A 21,217-nucleotide genomic window follows, 5' to 3' on the forward strand; every position below is an offset into this window, starting at 1 on the left:
GCCCAAAAACCACAGCATTCTCAATGCGAATACCTTCACAAGAATTACAGTGAATCACAAAGAAAGAGGCAAATTGTTGAGGAACAGGAATTCAGTTTATTCCTCAGCAAATTAAAAACTGGAGGAAGTCAACAAATCAGGTTCATCTGTAGAAGAAAAGCGATGGTTAACATTTCGGGTTGAGACTCTGCTTCAAGACTGGCAGACTTATTTCTCACCTTGCTTGCCCAACACCCACTCAAATACATCCTGAAAGGAAGGTTCTTAAATACAGGGCAGATGCTAGCATGTCACTCTTGATATCCCTGACATGACTTCTTCCATGTGACGGTGAAAATTCTGCAGCACCAATTTATAAGCTGAGCAATCCACTATCAAGATTAGAAATATATACCACTGAATTTTTTAAAATAGAAAATAAAGGCTGCAAGGAGGAATGACAGATTTTATTTTAGGTACAACTATTCACCATTCCTAGTTGTGAATAACCAAATCCTTTTGTTTTATACTGATTTAGTAGGCAGAAATCTTGCCTCAGAGAGAAAAGAGTTGCATTCAAATACAATATAAAGACTTGACACGTCAAATAAAAGCAAGTGTCACAGGTCAACTGTCTGCTTGTACTAGATGCTAAGAGAGCTCTTCTCCCAATTTGAAGGGCATCTGTTGAACCAATCAACGTTGTCCTATACAGTGGTCATAATATTATTGCTTTTGATGACACATTGGTGGATGCACAAAACAGTTACCCATTCAATAACGCAACAATATGTTCACTTCAAACCAATTAATTAAACCAAACACTTGGAATGTTTTAAAAGTGATCAAAGCAATAGTTTTATTGTCACCCAGTCTAAATGCTGCAACATTTAATTGTTGCAATTCATACTTGACAAAAGTCTTAGAATGGGAATGCCATCTTCAGAGAAGCCTTCTGAAAAGAAATTATGGAAGCAGACCAATTCGATGATGAATATTTCTGAAATCACCCATCTTCCCTCAACAGATTCAGCAGCACATTAAATTTGTGGTATCCCTTAACTACATCTCTAAGGTTCACCAGAGGACAGAGTTGTAAGAGCAACAACAGACTCGTTGTACCCTTACTGGCGTCTCAATTTCACACAAGTAGCTCTCCAACCATCATTAACAGACAGGTTGTATCCTGGTGGAAGTCTTTTATTTTAACTCCAGTACAATACAGTGAGTTGCTGCACAAAGTTGATGTAGTTTCAAGACAGATCAGCAAAGCAACGTATAGTCCCAATAGCTAGAAGAGGGTTGGGGCGAGGAGAGGTAATAAACCATTCAAAAAAAGTTTTCAAAAAATACAAAAAGAACTCAGGCACCAAAAAAACCATTTACTTTACCAATACATAACATGCTTTAGAACTTGTAATATTATCAATCACCCTTGTAGGAAAGAATGCTCCAGACTGAACACTTCTGTTTGCACTAACATCAAATGACCACAGCCTGTTCTTCAGAGCAAAGCTCACTTACTACTGGATGGATATTAACAACTCTAAAGCCTCAACAAAAATCAAAGCAGAATATCTCAAGCAAATGAGGGGGGGGGGGGGAAACATCTTTTGTGATCATAGGGTAAAGGAAAAAATGTTTCAAAATAAATTAAAAGGGCTACTAGTCGATGGAGATTAAGCCAACAGAAAAGAACCCTGGGATAGCTAGCTCACAAGTCTACTCTATTGGTCCAAGAAAAGCTGCCCTTCCCCTTTCCCAACCTTCTCCATCTTCTTTTAAAAAAAAGGCTAAAAAATGAAAAGCAAATCACAAAACCTGAAATAAAAATGCTAAATCAGATGGCAAAGTTAAATGTTATTGCAACAAAACAATTACAGAGAACAAAAGTGCTCAGGTAGGGGAAGCAAATCAACTTACCCAGTAAAAATATGTATAAAACCTTAAATATGTTTCTTCTCTTCTTCTAAATGTACAAAAATGTTTTTTTTATATATATAGGGAAACTGGTTCAACAAGATCAGTGATCTGTAGTATGCTTCAAGTATTTAATTTCTGTAGTGCGACCCTCTTGAAAAATCGGCGCAGTAACCAGACTGGCCCCAGACTTTTATTTTTCCGAAAAATGTTCCTTCTTCAACGGTGCTCATCTGACCAGGACCCATCCCCAAACAATTTCAACTCAATGCACGGCACCAGGGAATGAGAATTCTGACAGCAAGAGAGCAGGCAAAAAAAAATAATGTTGGCTAAAAGTGGTGATAGGGACACTATTTTTTAAAAAAATGAACATCTGCTGGACCTTCCTGTTAACACTGCATATGAAATTTTTAGCAGCAGAGTGCACCATTACATGGAGCAGGTACACCCATATGACAAAAAAAAATGATTTAACCAGCAAACCATTGCACCCAGAAACTGTCAATACTCCAAGAATTGGGAATGACCATTCGTGGAAAGAAATCAGGAAGCAGAGATCAGAACAGGAAAATGCAGGGAAATAATATAATTTGTTTAAAAAGGAGCAAGTTCCAGGCAAGGGAGTTTCATGCGTCTGTTAAGTTTAACAGTCCACAGACCAGGAGTCCAGCTCTACATTTAAAAAAATGCTATGCCCAGAAAACCTACTTTTGCGCCCAATTTTGTCCAGTGCATTAGTATACTGCTACATGGAACCAGCCACATGTGCCCTTTATTTTTGTACAATTTCATTGGGTCCCCTCTATCACCTTACCATCCACCCAAAACCCCTGCTCCCATTAATGCTAGATTTATGCCCACTCATCATCTAGCAACAGTCTGGGAGTAACAGGAGAGTTAATTGCAGTCCATGGGATTCAACTGTACCTCAGTGTCACAATACTGCAACCATTACTTCCTGGTCCCAAAACAACTCTTTAAAAAATAAAAATGCTACATTTAGATGAAAATGTATATACATGTATAAACTCCTTTTGCAATGATCTCCATGCTGGTCAGCTAACCCAGTCTTGTATCAGAGCATGAATAGCAATAGAAGAGACATAGTGGGAAGGAGGTGAGAACATCCATGTTCAGACAGTCATCTGTAAAGCTAAACTCTTCAAAATAAAGTTTCCCTTTTTTACTCCTCACTCAAATCATAAAGCGCTTTGAAAAAAATCTCACCTATAATCATTTTACAGTGTTTTACACAAGAGAATTCCAAACCTAGATAAAGATTTTAAAAAGCAAAGGGCCAACAAGGCAACATCAATGGTTCAGCTGTAAGGTTTTTGTTTAAAAAGTCAGCAAATGTTCTTAGAGCTGTCTTATAGCAGAGCATTTTCTGTCCATTAGATCAGCCTCATCAGTCTTAAACAGAGCAGCAAAGGTCTGTAGTTCACTGGTCACTCCCACCCGTTGTCTTTAATCATGTGGGCCAGTTCAATAATGAACTTTCCTTCTTTGTACTTCTGACTGCTCTCAAAGGCATGTTCCTGCAAAGAAAAGGGGATGGGGGGGGGGGGGGGAAAACATCAGTGGTTTGAGGCAAGAATCAAGCATTGAATTCTGTCATTAAAACAAATGTTATTAACCAAAATGACCTTATGGAGTACCAATCTCTGACCGTTCCATCAATGAAAAAAATCCTGTAACATGCTACATGGCTGACTTCAATCAAGAGCTTTTCTCATTCCTCTCCCCAACTACAAATGAGTAGAGTATCAAGCAATGAACAAGAAATTCCTCACTTGGATGTAATACATTTAAGTTGTTAGGCATCACGTGACCTTCTACTTCCACTAACTGAGTCATTGCCTCTCATGCAAGTCTCTACAGAATACGTAACATTCTTTTGAAAAGAGATGTCAGGTGGAGATGGTACCATTTTTTTACCTCAAGTCCTATAAAGAACATCAGAAATGGAAGCCATTTACTTATTGCGTCTATTCTGCCATACATTTGCTGATATTTTATCTTGGTGTCATTTTCCAACACCATGCCTATTAACTTTCAAACATCTATCAATCTCGGATCCAGATAATGACTAAGCTGCCAATTTTGTTTTTTTGCATCAGTATTTACTCAGGAAACTGGCATGGTGCTTAAGGAAGGAAGGGAAACAAGCAGTAATGTCATGGAACATATAGAGATTAAAGAGGAGGGAGGAGGTGTTTGCTGCCTTACAGCAAATAAAGGTAGACAAATCCCCTGGGCCTGACATGATATTCCCTTGGACCTTGAGGGAGACTTGTGAAGAAATTACAGAGACCCTGGCAGAAATATTTAAAATGTCCTGAGCCAAAGGTGAGGTGGCAGAGGGTTGGAGGGTAGCTCATGTAATTCCGTTGTTTAAAAAAGGCATAAAAGTAAATCAGGAAGTTGCAGGCCGGTGAGTCTGACATCAGTAGTGGGTAAATTATTGGAGGATGTTCTGAGATATAGGATGTACAAGTATTTGGAAAGCCAAAGGCCGATTAAGGATAGTCAGCATGGATTTGTGCATGGCAGTGAATCTTGTAGTTTTCTGAGGAGGTTACCAAGATTAAGAAAAGGCTGTGGATGTTGTCTACATGGACTTTAAGGCCTTTGACAAGGTCCCACATGGGAGGTTAGTTCAGAAGGTTTAGACACTAGGTATCCCTGGAGAGGTTGTGAAATGGATACAAACTAGTCAAATGGGAGAAGACAGAGAATGGTAGTGGTTGATTGCTTCTCAGACTGGAAGTCTGTGATTAGTAGTGTACATCAGGGATTAGTGTTGGGACCATTGTTGTTTGCTGTATATATTAATGATTTGGATGATAATGTGGTAAATTGGATCAACAAGTTTGCTGAAGACTTTCAAAACTTGCAGACGGATCTGGACCAACTAGAAAAGTGGATCAGAAAATGGCATATGGAATTTAATGCAGACGAGCGTAAGGTGTTGCATTTTAGATGGACAAACCAAGATAGGACACGCATAGTACATGGTAGGGCACTGAGGATTAAAAGTCAGGGATACAGATACGCAATTCCCTGAAAATGGCGTCACATGTAGACAGGGTTGTAAAGAGAGCTTTTGGCATCTTGGCCTTCATAAATCAAAGTATTGAGTACAGAAGTTGGGATGTTATGGTGAGGCCATATCAGACATTGGTGAGGCCAAATTTGGAGTATTGTGTGCAGTTCTGGTTGCCAAACTACAGGAAGGATATCAGTAAGATTGAAAGAGTGCAGAGAGGATTTTACTAGCATGCTATTGGGTCTTCAAGAGTTTAGTTAAAAAGGGAAAAATTAAACAGGTTAGGACTTTATTCCTTGGAGTGTAGAAGAATGAAGGGAGATTTGATAGAGGTTTACAAAATTATGAGAGGGAAGGGGGAAAGATTTAGGGGAACTTCTTCACAGAGAGTGGTGGGAGTTTGGAACAAGCTACCATCTGACGTGGCAAATTTGGGATCATTCAATAAATTCAATAGCTACATGGATGTGAATGGTCTGGATGGTTATAGGAACATAGGAACATAGAAAGTAGGAACATAGGAAGTAGGAACAGGAGTAGGCCAAAAATGGCCCATCAAGCCTGCTCCGCCATTCAATATGATCATGGCTGATCTAATTTATGACCTAACTCCACCTACCTGCCTTCTCCCCATATCCCTTAATTCCTCTATCATGTAAAAATTTATCTAACCGAATTTTAAATATGTTTAATGAGGCAGCCTCAACCACTTCCCTGGTTAGAGAATTCCAAACATTCACTACTCTCTGGGAAAAACTATTTTTCCTCATCTCTGTCCTAAATCTACTCCCCCGAATCTTGAGACTGTGCCCTCTCGTTTTAGTTTCCCCGGTCAGCTCAAAAAAACCTTCCTACATCTATCCTATCCATACCCTTCATAATCCTATGTTACTATAAGATCTCCTCTCATTCTTCTGAACTCGAGCAAATACAATTCTAGACGATTTAATCTTTCATCATAAGTCAACCCCTTCATCCCAGGGATCAACCTAGTAAACCTCCTCTGGACCGTCTCCAAAGCCAGTATATCCTTCCTCAAATATGGAGACCAGAACTGGACACAGTATACAGGTACGGTCTCACCAGTACCTTATACAGTTGCAACATTACCTCCCTACTCTTGAATTCAATTCCACTAGCGATGAAGGCCAACATTCCATTTGCCTTCTTAATAACCTGCTGCACCTGCAACCTAACTTTTTGCAATTCATGTACAAGTACTCCCAAGTCCCTCTGCACAACAGCATGCTGTAATTTTTCACCCTTTAAATAATATTCAGCTCTTTTATTTTTCTTGCCAAAGTGGATAACCTCACACTTACTAACATTGTACTCCATCTGCCAGACCTTTGCCCACTCATCCAGCTTAACTATATCCCTCTGCAGACTCTCCACATCCTCATTACAATTTGTTCTTCCACTCAATTTGGTGTCATCCGCAAACTTGGCTACACCACATTTTGTCCCCTCCTCCAAGTCATCAATGTAAATGATGAACAATGTGGGCCTAACACTGACCCCTGCGGCACCCCATTTACCACTCTCTGCCAACCTGACAAACTCACATTTATCCCGACTCTCTGCCTCCTGTCAGACAACCAATTTTCAATCCAGGCCAATATACTTCCCCAGACTCCACCTTCCTGTAACTTACTGATAAGTTTCTTGTGCGGCACCTTATCAAACGCTTTCTGGAAATCCAAATATACAACATCAACCTGTTCCCTCTATCCACTGCACCCATTATATCCTCAAAGAATCCCAAGAAGTTTTTCAAACAAGATCTTCCCTTTCTAAAACCATGCTGCGTCTGCCTGATTGAACCCTTACGTTCCAAAAATTTCACTATTTCATCTTTAATGACGGCTTCAAGCATTTTTCCAACTACAGACGTCAAGCTAATTGGCCGATAATTTCCAGTCTTCTGCCTACATCCCTTCTTAAAAAGTGGAGTGACATTTGCTGTCTTGCAGTCTGCCGGGACCTGCCCAGAATCCAAGGAATTTTGGTATATGACCACCAATGCATCAACTATAACTTCTGCCATTTCCTTCAGAACCCTTGGATACATATCATCAGGACCAGGTGATTTGTCTAGCTTTAGTCCCATTAGTTTCTCCATCACTACTTCCTTTGAAACAACTATTTTATCAAGGCCCTCCCCAACATTCGCATCTTTAACTCCGCACTTGGGCATGCTGGACGTGTCTTCCACTGTGAAGACTGACACAAAATATTTGTTCAATGCCTCATTTTTTGCTACCAGTTTTCCTTTCTCATCCTCCTATGTTAACCTCTTCCATTTTATATATCTATAAAATTTTTTGCTTTCTGTTTTTATATTTTGTGCCAATTTACTTTCATAATCCTTTTTCCCATTTCTTATTACCCACTTTGTAACCCCTTGTTGTCTCTTAGTTTTCCCAATCTTCCAGTTTCCCACTGCTCTTTGCAGCTTTGTACACTTGCGCCTTCAATTTTATACTCTCCTTTATTTCCTTTGTTAACCACGGTTGATTTTTCCCTCCCTTGTTGCCCTTTTTCCTGACCGGAATATACTTTTGTTGAGCATTACAAAATATTTATTTGAAAATCTTCCACTGTTCCTCAACTGTTTCATCAATTAACCTGTGCTCCCAGTCCACTCTGCCCAATTCCTCCCTCATCCTCTGGTAGTCACCCCTGTTTAAGCATAATATATTAGTTTTATATCTAACTATTTCCCCTTCCACCTGAATGAGAAATTCAATGATCGCTATTTCCCAGATGGTCTCTGACTATTACATCATTTACTCTACCTATCTCATTGCACAACACTAGATCCAGGAGAGCATTTTCTCTTCTGGGTTCCTTAACATGCTGGTCAAGAAAGCTATCGCGGATGCATTCTATGAAGTCCTCTTCTAGACTCCCACAACCAACTTGATTTTCCCAATCTATGTGGAAGTTAAAGTCCCCCATGACTACTGCCGTATCATTATTACATCCCTCACTTATCTCTCTATTTATTTCCTGTGCCACTAAACTATTGTTATTTGGTTTGGGTGCAGGTCAGTGGGGCGAGGGGAATGATGTTTCAGAACAGACTAGAAAGGGTTGAATGGCCTTTTTCTGTGCTGTAGTTTTCTATGGTTTCTAAGAGGAAAAGTTTTTCCTCCCATATATTCATTTCCATTTCCAGAATGGTGCATGACAACAAAATGTAATTGGAATAAAACAGAGAACACGTACATATTTCCATCCTAGAGTTGTTTTGCAGTTCTCACAGTAGATGTCCGCCACAGCGTGTAATCCCGTCAGCAGGACCCTTTCTTCAGCAGGGCCACAGCCCACATTCACCCTGCAAAGTAAGAGATCATAGCTGTCAGTTTGCTGCTCATTATTATACTCATACACACACCCAGAAAAGCCCACAAAATACTTAACCACACATGCCTACTCTATGGCTGCACTGGTGGAATTTAATCTCTGATCTTTGAATTGTTAGCCCAGCCCACTAGTCTGCAAGTCCCTCAACTCAACTGCAACACTGACACTAAATCCTGGTCATACATTTTCAATGGCCAGCACTACCTAGACAGATGGAGATCAAGGACTACTGTCCACAGCAATATACTCTACCACTGGAGCACTTCAAATAGTAGGCACGGATGTGAATGGTTGCTTCCAAAAATTATATTCATACCCAACTGATATGAACAATTCATTGTGCAGAAAGTGACAATCTTGTAAACTGAAGGCAACAACATTGCCAGTGGACACTTAATTCAGGATAAAATGGCAGAGACTTCAACAACAGGAGTGAGAAGATCAGGGGAAAGGCAGAGCTGTATCTATTCAACATCCATAACCTCATCTATCTGTGGTCACACAAAATAATCTCTCCATACTTTGTTAGGACACAAAAAAAAAATCTTTCTGCCTTGGTCAGGACAGGAGAGATTTCACACCTACAGAAGACACCATGGTCACTTCTTGCCAACTACCTCCTACGATGGGCCCAGCAGGTACGTTCACTGGAACCTCTCGATGTGGATTTTATTGATCAGGTCTTTCATATGCCTTTTGATTGAATGTAAAAGATCTCTCCTTCCTTTCTGTAGCCCATCTCCATGACAAGCCTAATGAGTGTCGTTGAGTGATCAACTCAGACAAATGCTATTTGCAGGTACATACCCTTCTGACATGTGCTGCGTTTATTTGGGAGTTAATCTGGATTGCCTCCAACCCAACAGGAATTGTGCAAATCCACCTTATTCTGCTCATTAACCTCCAAAGCTCTTTTAGAATGGATTTAGACCAATTTTGAGATTTTATTTGCAGGAGACCAAATTTCGCATTAGCAGATAACAGACAATATTCTAGCTCACCAAAATAGTCTAGGCAAATGTCACTTTATGGAAAGTAAAAACAAAAATCTAAAAAACTGAAAATGCACAGATCAGGTTCTTTGGAGAATAATACTGGAATACAATCATAGAAAATTTAAGACCAGGAAGCCATTTGGATTACATTTATGCAAGTCAAAAAGGGCTACCTGTCCAAAACCAACCTTCCAGTAAAAGGTTCTGCATCATCTCTCTTTAATTACACATCAGAATACAATTCAATTAGTATTTCTGCCACTTCTACTCTTTCTGACACAGAACTCAAAAGACATACCTCTTCTCTCAGCAAAGAGATTTGCCTGTATAAAATATAAACAACTTCATTTCAATCTAATCTTTTCACATTAAATCCATATCCCTTGGCTTTTGACACATCTGTTAAAAAAATATTTGTCAAATAAATCTCTCTCTTCAGCCTCTTTTATTCAATCCAACCTTATCCTTCATTGCCATAATTTTACAGACCCAACAAAATGTTTAATCTCCTGACCCTCCGGTTCAATCGCACTTTCCCTGTAATGTGGTGACCAAAAAGCACTTACCAGTAGTCATTAGAGTTTTATAGAGTTCAAGCATAACTTTCCCATTGTTATATTCTATGCACTGGCAAATAAAAGAAAGTATCCCAAATGGGATTTTAATCACTTTACTGATTTGGCCTGTTACATTAATGGGTCTATTCCTCCACTCCACTCAATGTCTTCCCATTTGTATTTACTTATTCTATTACACTGTTCCAAATGCATTACTTCACTCCTCTCTGGATTAAATTCCCAATGGCACTTGTCTGCCCAACTAACAAGATCATCCATATTTTCCTGCAGTCTAAGGCTTTACTCAGTGCAAACCACGTAGCTATCCAAAATTTCATGATCATATCTTTATTTTAGATAAAAATCTATACGTGTTATAAAACCAAGGGATTGAATAATGTGAAACTCTAAATGTAACTAACCTTTTGTTTCCAATCACAAATTTCAGATCCAATTCATCACTCTTAAATTCCATGGGCTATTATCTCTGACCAGCAGGCCACGTGGATTATTGTCAGAAGTCTTGCTGATATCCCTGCGGATTTCGTCAAACATGCTGCTTTCATGGACCCTCTTTGTTCAAGTAATTGTTATAAATTACCTTTCCTTCATTGCATACCATCTAGCCTTGATTAATTTACATGGGGATTAAAAAATGGATGGCAAATCTGGTTAAAGAAATTACAATTCTGAGAAGGGATGGTAGGTTAGGACGGTGTACAAGGCAGAGGAACAATTTACATGATGCAAGTACAATGGACTTTCAAACAGACTGGAGGAAATAGAAGAGGCTGCAAATTTATCAACACATTTCTGCTAAATGGAAATCCATTAGAGCAGTAATAGTGTGAGACCAGGTACCCTCATATTAATGGTGATTCATAAAATGCATTCAGGACATTTTTCTGGCAGTAGGTACTGAGGAGTGACATGGAGGCAGCAGTGGCAGGGAATTCAGGATTGTTTGGGGAATGAAAAAGTGCAATTTGAGAAATCACCAATGGAAATACATTTTGTGTTAGTTATCATAATTCAGTTTGATTTGTCAGTTATGTTAAAGATCAAAGATTTATTGAATGAAGGTTTATATTGTCCCTTAAAATTAATTTTCAATGATTTCCCAAAAGTTAAACTAATTGGTCTGTAATCACTTTCTTGTTAACCTCAAGCCAACTCCATAACAACACTGACAATTTTAAATGAAGGTACTCCCAAGACCAGCTTGATATTAAAAAAAAAGCAAATAAAAAAGAAAATTGATATCTCAATCCAGAATCAGCAATTAAAAGTGAGTGAGGGGAGTGTTCTCATTTGTCAGGGTAGCTCTTTCAAAGTACCCTTTATTGACCTACAAGTGCTTTCTTTATTCAAAAAGTGAAATAGCATAAAGTACCAAGTTTATATTTAATAACAAACACAAAATTGTCCAATACATGGACATCCAGTTCAAATGTCCCACAGCACAGTTTAGGCTCCATTTAAGTTTCTCACAAACATATGAATTTCACAAGAATATTTGTCTTTTGAATAGAGTTTTTCCAGTTTATCCACAGCACCCACATCAATTTCATGAGAAATGGGCTTTCACTTGCATTTTATCACAAAATCAGACAACACAGAACATCCCTTTGGCCCAAATTGTCCATTTCAACCAACATAGCATTTGGCTAGCCCCATTTGGGGCTTTCTAAATCAGACCTTTCCATAAATATGTCCAAATATCTTTATGAGAGAATGGTCTTTACGAGGTAACATGAGGGGGCAGTTCTTTGCTGAGGGTGTGGGCATATGGAATGAGCTGCCAAACAAAGTGACAGAGGCAGGTTCATTAGCTTCCTGTAAGAAACATTTGTATAATTACATAAATGGGAGGGGATTGGAGGGATGTGGGTCTAAGGCAGGAAAGTGGGACTAAAGCAGAAGGGTATATTAATCGGCGTGGATATGCTGGGCATGTTGGCTTGCTTACATTCAGTGATAAATTTCTCCTCCATCACCTTAAACCTATGCCCACTAGTTCCAGAATTATCTTTCCTCTATAATAGATTTAGCCCAGCAATTATGAAAATAATGGTTCATTGTGCATGTCCCTCTCTGTAGAAAGTAGGAATGTCAAAAGGCCCAAAACACATTTCTGAATCAATGTTGAGATCAGTTTGCAAACAACATGGTCCAGCTTGCAAGAGGAATGGAATTGGTACAATGAAATAGAATTTGCTGCAAAGACTATGGTTTCCATTTTCTAAATACGTGAAGGAAGTTGTTGTCCCACAGGCAGTGCTAGCATAAGATTGTAGTTTATAGATATTGAAAGGAAAGAGAAATGGAGGCGTCAAAAACCTTTTAACAGGTCTAAGGGGCTAAATGATCAGGACAGGAGAGATTTCACACCTACAGAAGACACCATGGTCACTTCTTGCCAACAGAGGCCTGTAACACCCTCTTCAATTAATCCCCAGAACTTTGTCATTGTTGGTTCGACTCTTTCCATTGCAGAAATAGAAGGGAAACAAGAAAGCACAATTGACATCCATAGGGTGAGCAGGATTTTAAAAAGTGTAAACATTACTACTGGAGAATGGAAGTACTTTCAATTTTTGAATGGTATAATATTGCATGGACAATGAAATTCATGGAAATCCAACACTACCTCATAAAAGTAAGTTTTCAAAGATAAAACAAAATTCTGAAAAGGGACATGGAGCAATGGATGAAAGGGCAAGACAATGGCTATAGTGATAGCAATAAAATTCATTTTCAAGTAAAATGGCAGCTGTTTCAGACTGGAAATTCACAAGGCCATTTAAAAATAGTATTAGATGGAACGGCATACAACGGCACAATTTGTGCAAGCGCATGCATTTTGCCAATGAAAACTCCTGGGTAACAGTCATTTCTGGGTGCCATACAAATGCTGAACTAATCAATTCTGATTGATGTTATTCTTGCACTTAACCGCTGGTGGCCATTGAATCCAAGTCATTGTATTGCTGAGGGAGCAGCAACTCTAATTTCACCTACTGCCCTCAAAATCAGGATAGAGGCAGTGAAAACTGCCAAGGAATAGAAGAAGCAACCATGCATTGTTCACACTACCCTTACAATCACCCCACTGAACTTCAAGGTGGAGAGATCAAACACAAACATAAGGAAATAAGAGAATTGCTTACAGTGATACTAGAAACTGATGCTATAAGATTTAGTCATCTGGGCTGTAGTTCAGAGTTCAGGGCTGTAGAATTTGCAACAATATCCTATATAACAAAATGTGCAGAAACATGAATACTGTGATTGCTGCACTCACACCACAAATAGACTCAGGAATGAATAAGGTTCAGCATACAGATGATCACCATATTCCTCCTTGCTTGCAGGATTATAAAGTTGCACACAATTTAAAGTCTATTTTAACAGCCTGGACAGGAACTGTGCCAAAGTTTTACATTTGGAGGAAGAACAAAGGGCGTCATGGGTTAGGCTAACAGATAGCTTGTAATCAGTGGAGTGGTCATCACGGAAGGTGACTGTCAGCTGCAATCAGTCCTCCCATTTCATCCCACAATCTTTTCTGCTTCATTGCACCAAAATGATTGAAAGGTGCCTCTCCTCTCAGAGAAGAGATTCTGATTGGTAAGTTCCAGCAGTAAAAGAATCACTCAATTCCACCAACTCAGATATGTCACTTTGTAGATAATTTAGAGGCCTTGATTGAACATATCAGATACAAGCAGATGACAGCTTTGCCAGGGAAAATTATGCTAATGCACTAAAAGACAAAGTTATGTACTGCTCAGCATAGTTGGCAGCACCCATTCCGCTAACTTTGATTGAGCAGCCTTTCAACAAAAGACCGTAAATGGACGTGCTTGGGATATTGTCTGGCCTCCTGCAAAGTGAACAGAACATCATGGAATCCAGTTCCAAATATGCATAGCACAGACCCTAATCCCCAATCATCCATTCACAAACTTAGCTATGATAACAGAAATGAGTTTCCATTGCAAAGCAAGCAGAAATCATCAAATATTTGAGTGGTGCAATGAAACTCAGACCAAGTACATTACTATCCTCAAGTCTATTGGTTCTAGGGATTAACGCAGTGATAGCCCACCTCTCGCGACTGCCCAGCCAACTGACATTCCCACCACAGAAGTGTGTCAGTAGTTTGTGGAGTAAAAAATCTATTGTCCCCTCTCAGTAGAGAAACATGCGCACTCATACCTCCACCACACCAGCAGTGGTCCCATTTGCCTGCAACAAATGAATCCAAACTTCTGGTGGTCACAATGAGATAGTACATTCTATTTAAATCATTCTTGGTCATGTGCAACTCTACTCCAATTTCGAGACCAAAGACCAGCTGGACTGCAATCAAAGTTAGTTGGGGAGTAGGGGAGGGTAAGTCCAAAATGTTGGTTATGTATCTTTATCTTTACTATATAAAGGGCATTGTTTAACCTGCTTAGTTTCTCCAGCCTTGTGTTTTTACTTGTTGCACATCCTTCTTTCCAATGGAGAATATTAAGAAACATCCTTTCTGACCACTGCAAAGCTGTGGGAAGTGAACCAAGTTATTAATGACATTAGTTTCAAGATAGCAATCATACCCAAAAGATATTTGCCCAAGTGGGAATGCTGCAACGACCACCCTGCAGAGAGCCCCGAAAGATATTTGCACAAGTGGGAATGCTGCAACAACCACCCTGCAGAGAGCCCCGAAAGATATTTGCACAAGTGGGAATGCTGCAACGACCACCCTGCAGAGAGCCCCAAAATATATTTGCCCAAGTGGGAATGCTGCAACGACCACCCTGCAGAGTACCCCAAAAGATATTTGCCTAAGTGGGAATGCTGCAACGACCACCCTGCAGAGAGCCCCAGAAGATATTTGCCCAAATGGGAATGCTGCAATGACCACCCTGCAGAGAGCCCCAGAAGATATTTGCCCAAGTGGGAATGCTGCAATGACCACCCTGCAGAGAGCCCCAGAAGATATTTGCCCAAGTGGGAATGCTGCAACGACCACCCTGCAGAGTACCCCAAAAGATATTTGCCTAAGTGGGAATGCTGCAACGACCACCCTGCAGAGAGCCCCAGAAGATATTTGCCCAAATGGGAATGCTGCAATGACCACCCTGCAGAGAGCCCCAGAAGATATTTGCCCAAGTGGGAATGCTGCAACGACCACCCTGCAGAGAGCCCCAGAAATGATTTGCGCAAGTGGGAATGCTGCAATGACCACCCTGCAGAGAGCCCCAGAAGATATTTGCCCAAATGGGAATGCTGCAATGACCACCCTGCAGAGAGCCCCAGAAGATATTTGCCCAAGTGGGAATGCTGCAACGACCACCCTGCAGAGAGCCCCAGAAGATATTTGCCCAAGTGGGAATGCTGCAAGGACCACCCTGCAGAGAGCCCCAGAAGATATTTGCCCAAGTGGGAATGCTGCAAGGACCAACCTGCAGAGAGCCCCAGAAGATATTTGCCCAAGTGGGAATGCTGCAATGACCACCCTGCAGAGAGCCCCAAAAGCTATTTGCCCAAGTGGGAATGCTGCAACGACCACCCTGCAGAGAGCCCCAAAAGATATTTGCCCAAGTGGGAATGCAGCAACGACCACCCTGAAGAGAGCCCCAAAAGATAGTTGCCCAAGTGGGAATGCTGCAACGACCACCCTGCAGAGAGCCCCAGAAGATATTTGCCCAAGTGGGAAAGCTGCAACGACCACCCTGAAGAGAGCCCCAAAAGATATTTGCCCAAGTGGGAATGCTGCAACGACCACCCTGAAGACATCACCAAAAGATATTTGCCCAAGTGGGAATGCTGCAATGACCACCCTGCAGAGAGCCCCAGAAGATATTTGCCCAAATGGGAAGGTTGCAACGACCACCCTGCAGAGAGCCCCAGAAGATATTTTCCCAAGTGGGAATGCTGCAACGACCACCCTGAAGAGAGCCCCAAAAGATATTTGCCCAAGTGGGAATGCTGCAACGACCACCCTGCAGAGAGCCCCAGAAGATATTTTCCCAAGTGGGAATGCTGCAACGACCACCCTGCAGTGAGCACTAAAAGATATTTGCGCAAGTGGGAATGCTGCAACGACCACTCTGCAGAGAGCCCCAGAAATTATTTGCGCAAGTGGGAATGCTGCAACGACCACCCTGCAGAGAGCCCCAGAAGATATTTCCCAAGTGGGAATGCAGCAACGACCACCCTGCAGAGAGCCCAAGAAGACATTTGCCCAAGTGGGAATGCTGCAACGACCACCCTGAAGACATCCCCAAAAGATATTTGCCCAAGTGGGAATGCTGCAATGACCACCCTGCAGAGAGCCCCAGATATTTGCCCAAATGGGAATGTTGCAACGACCACCCTGCAGAGAGCCCCAGAAGATATTTTCCCAAGTGGGAATGCTGCAACGACCACCCTGCAGAGAGCCCCAGAAGATATTTTCCCAAGTGGGAATGCTGCAACGACCACCCTGCAGAGAGCCCCAGAAGATATTTGCCCAAGTGGGAATGCTGCAACGACCACCCTGCAGAGAGCCCCAGAAGATATTTGCCCAAGTGGGAATGCTGCAAGGACCACCCTGCAGAGAGCCCCAGAAGATATTTGCCCAAGTGGGAATGCTGCAATGACCACCCTGCAGAGAGCCCCAGAAATGATTTGCGCAAGTGGGAATGCTGCAACGACCACCCTGCAGAGAGCCCCAAAAGATATTTGCCCAAATGGGAATGCTGCAATGACCACCCTGCAGAGAGCCCCAGAAGATATTTTCCCAAGTGGGAATGCTGCAATGACCACCCTGCAGAGAGCCCCAGAAGATATTTGCCCAAATGGGAATGCTGCAATGACCACCCTGCAGAGAGCCCCAGAAGATATTTTCCCAAGTGGGAATGCTGCCACGACCACCCTGCAGAGCCCCAAAAGATATTTGCCCAAGTGGGAATGCTGCAACGACCACCCTGCAGAGAGCCCTAGAAGACATTTGCCCAAGTGGGAATGCCGCAACGACCACCCTGCAGAGAGCCCCAGAAGATATTTGCCCAAGTGGGAATGCTGCAACGACCAACAACATAGAGCCCCAAAAGATATTTGCCCAAGTGGGAATGCTGCAACGACCACCCTGCAGAGAGCCCCAAAAGCTATTTGCCCAAGTGGGAATGCTGCAACGACCACCCTGCAGAGAGCCCCAAAAGATATTTGCCCAAGTGGGAATGCTGCAACGACCACCCTGAAGAGAGCCCCAAAAGATAGCTGCCCAAGTGGGAATGCTGCAACGACCACCCTGCAGAGAGCCCCAGAAGATATTTGCCCAAGTGGGAATGCTGCAACGACCACCCTGAAGAGAGCCCCAAAAGATATTTGCCCAAGTGGGAATGCTGCAACGACCACCCTGAAGACATCACCAAAAGATATTTGCCCAAGTGGGAATGCTGCAATGACCACCCTGCAGAGAGCCCCAGAAGATATTTGCCCAAATGGGAATGTTGCAACGACCACCCTGCAGAGAGCCCCAGAAGATATTTTCCCAAGTGGGAATGCTGCAACGACCACCCTGAAGAGAGCCCCAAAAGATATTTGCCCAAGTGGGAATGCTGCAACGACCACCCTGCAGAGAGCCCCAGAAGATATTTTCCCAAGTGGGAATGCTGCAACGACCACCCTGCAGAGAGCCCCAGAAGATATTTTCCCAAGTGGGAATGCTGCAACGACCACCCTGCAGTGAGCACTAAAAGATATTTGCGCAAGTGGGAATGCTGCAACGACCACTCTGCAGAGAGCCCCAGAAATTATTTGCGCAAGTGGGAATGCTGCAACGACCACCCTGCAGAGAGCCCCAGAAGATATTTTCCCAAGTGGGAATGCTGCAACGACCACCCTGCAGTGAGCACTAAAAGATATTTGCGCAAGTGGGAATGCTGCAACGACCACTCTGCAGAGAGCCCCAGAAATTATTTGCGCAAGTGGGAATGCTGCAACGACCACCCTGCAGAGAGCCCCAGAAGATATTTCCCAAGTGGGAATGCAGCAACGACCACCCTGCAGAGAGCCCAAGAAGACATTTGCCCAAGTGGGAATGCTGCAACGACCACCCTGAAGACATCCCCAAAAGATATTTGCCCAAGTGGGAATGCTGCAATGACCACCCTGCAGAGAGCCCCAGAAGATATTTGCCCAAATGGGAATGTTGCAACGACCACCCTGCAGAGAGCCCCAGAAGATATTTTCCCAAGTGGGAATGCTGCAACGACCACCCTGCAGAGAGCCCCAGAAGATATTTTCCCAAGTGGGAATGCTGCAACGACCACCCTGCAGAGAGCCCCAGAAGATATTTTCCCAAGTGGGAATGCTGCAACGACCACCCTGCAGTGAGCACTAAAAGATATTTGCGCAAGTGGGAATGCTGCAACGACCACTCTGCAGAGAGCCCCAGAAATTATTTGCGCAAGTGGGAATGCTGCAACGACCACCCTGCAGAGAGCCCCAGAAGATATTTCCCAAGTGGGAATGCAGCAACGACCACCCTGCAGAGAGCCCAAGAAGACATTTGCCCAAGTGGGAATGCTGCAACGACCACCCTGCAGAGAGCCCAAGAAGACATTTGCCCAAGTGGGAATGCTGCAATGACCACCCTGCAGAGAGCCCCAGAAGATATTTGCCCAAGTGGGAATGCTGCAACAACCACCCTGCAGAGAGCCCCAGAAGATATTTGCCCAAGTGGGAATGCTGCAACAACCACCCTGCAGAGAGCCCTAGAAGACATTTGCCCAAGTAGGAATGCTGCAACGACCACCCTGCAGAGAGCCCCAGAAGATATTTGCACAAGTGGGAATGCTGCAACGACCACCCTGCAGAGAGCCCAAAAAGATATTTTCCCAAGTGGGAATGATGCCACGACCACCCTGCAGAGCCCCAAAAGATATTTGCCCAAGTGGGAATGCTGCAACGACCACCCTGCAGAGAGCCCCAGAAATTTTTTGCCCAAGTGGGAATGCTGCAACGACCACTCTGCAGAGAACCCCAAAAGATATTTGCCCAAGTGGGAATGCTGCAACGACCACCCTGCAGAGAGCCCCAAAAGTTATTTGACATTTTGGGCATTTGAGAAGATATTTGCATGTGAGAAAGTGGAAATAAAATCACAAAAAGCAACATACCAAAAAATCCAGAAATCTTTCTTCTAAGTAATATAAGAAGATAAGAACTTGGCCTCGATTTGGATGGAGCACAAAAAAGATTTATTATGATACCCTTAGCTGTAGCAAAAAAATGTATTATGTCTACCTGGAAATCAGAAGTTAGCCTGAGAATACAGCAATGGTACATAGAAATGAATAAATGTATTCCATTGCAAAAAATAACATATAATTTAAGAAATAACATCACAGTATTCAAACAAATTTGGGAACCGTACATGGAACACAACAGAGAAGTCCTACTATGGACCTCCACCGCCTAAAATGACAGAATGAGAAGAAGACTAAATGAACTGACCCAGTGTGTAAAAGTAAATGACACAATTTTCTTATTTACTTTCATTGTGTTGACATTGTTTAATGGGTTTAATGTATCATATATGTTGAACGTTGAGTGGGTGGGGAGGGGGGTGGGAAGGAGGGAGGGAAGGGAGGGGGGGAAAAGGGGAGAAAATAACACTGTGTATATTCAGGAAGGAAATGCTTATGTGTATTTTGGTCAATATGGTTCATAGTGTGAAAAATAAATTTTAAAAAAATTAAACTGGAAAGGTTACTGAAAAGATTCACAAGGAGGTTACAGATCTTTAATTATATATAAGGAGAGGCTAGGATTTTTCTCACTGGAGCATTGAAGTCTAAGGTTGGTGGCATCATTTAGGTTTATAAAATCAGGAGGGGCATAAATAAATTCAGTTTTTACCCCCCCCCCCCCCACCCCGGTATAGTGATCTAAATGGCATAGATTTATGGTGAAGGGGAAAGATGTAAAAGTGACCTGAGGGGTACCTTCTTCACAGTGGGTGGTGAATAAGATTTGCAAGAGGAAGTGACTACAAGACTATAGGCAGAGAGAGAGAAAAGATATCGTCTAAGGCAGAGAGTAGCAGATAAAGCTACTAATTTGAAAATTGTGGGATAAAGAAACACCAAATTACTTCGTCTGCGAACGCGGGCCCGGGATCAGTTGGCTCATCCGTGAAGTGGCTCTTTCATCGTGCAGATTCTAGCCACCCTGGATTTCACCCCCATCCGGCAGGCGAGTGGCCCCTGACTGGTTTCCCCATCCCTGAAGGGTAGTCATTCCCGTCCTCAACGCATTCATGGTGGACACCCTTCCGACAGTCTCTATCCTTCGTTCTCCCATTCAGTCCTCATGTTCCCTACTTTCTACAGCCCTGTGGACGCGGTCGTAGATCTCCAGATATGGTTCGACCTAAAAGGGGAGGCAGGCCTCTTCAGCCCGGTTAAGCAACCTGCATAGGAGAAGGACACTCCAATATAAAACCTACGACCCAAGGACCTCGCTGCCAAGTCCCAGCTTGCTTGGCCACGGCACACGAACTATGGGTGTAAAGGGTGGGGCCAGTACTGCGCACACTGCACTCCACCTAAAAGCTCCTTTGCGCAGGCCCGAGGACAGGTCCACGTCCTTCCCCACAAAAGATGCACACAAACTCAAGCTAGCATGCTGGAACATTTGAACCATGCTAGACAAGGCTGACAGCCACCGACCTGACCGTCGGTCTGCCCTCATCGCACATGATCTCCTCAGACTCGACATCGACATAGCCGCTCTCAGCGAAGTCCGCCTTGCAGATGTAGGCAGCCTCCGAGAACATGGCGCAGGCTACACACTCTACTGGTCTGGCAAGCCTCAGGCTGAACGATGCCTATCTGGTGTTGGCTTCAGGGTCAAGAACTCCATTGCCTCCAAAGTCGAAAACCTCCCGACAGGCCACTCTGACCGGATCATGTCCATGCGACTCCCCCTTCAAAACAAGCGACGCATCACTCTCATCAGTGTCTATGCTCCAACACTTCAGGCGGAACCAGCAGAAAAGGACAAGTTCTACACTGATCTACGCAACCTCATCCAACGCACCCCTACAGCCAACAAGGTTGTCATCCTTGGCGACTTCAACGCTCGCGTCGGCAAAGAATCCTTGGCTAGCATGGTGTCGGCAAGTGCAATGACAACGGGCGCCTCCTGTTGGAGCTCTGCGCAGAACAGCGGCTTGTCATTACTAACACCCTTTTCCAGCAGAGACACAGCCTGAAGACTACCTGGATGCATCCCCGATCCAAATACTGGCACCTCCTGGACTACATTCTGGTGCGAGGAAGAGACAAACAAGATGTGCT

General features: G+C 42.9%; 1 protein-coding gene across 1 annotated transcript in view; it reads right to left on the reverse strand.

The window, feature by feature from the left end:
* Positions 1–431: 431 nt before the first annotated feature.
* Positions 432–21,217, reverse strand: part of LOC138750899 (protein yippee-like 1) — a 62,379-nt gene continuing 41,593 nt past the window's right edge. The window contains exons 4-5 of the mRNA XM_069913027.1: positions 8,183–8,291; positions 432–3,440 (exon numbers count right to left, since the gene is read on the reverse strand). Of these exons, the coding sequence (XP_069769128.1) occupies positions 3,351–3,440; positions 8,183–8,291 (199 nt within the window). The 3' untranslated portion in view covers positions 432–3,350. The remainder of the gene's footprint in view (positions 3,441–8,182; positions 8,292–21,217) is intronic.

The sequence above is a fragment of the Narcine bancroftii genome, unplaced genomic scaffold (assembly GCF_036971445.1).
Source record: "Narcine bancroftii isolate sNarBan1 unplaced genomic scaffold, sNarBan1.hap1 Scaffold_298, whole genome shotgun sequence".
Taxonomy (NCBI): Eukaryota; Metazoa; Chordata; class Chondrichthyes; order Torpediniformes; family Narcinidae; genus Narcine; species Narcine bancroftii.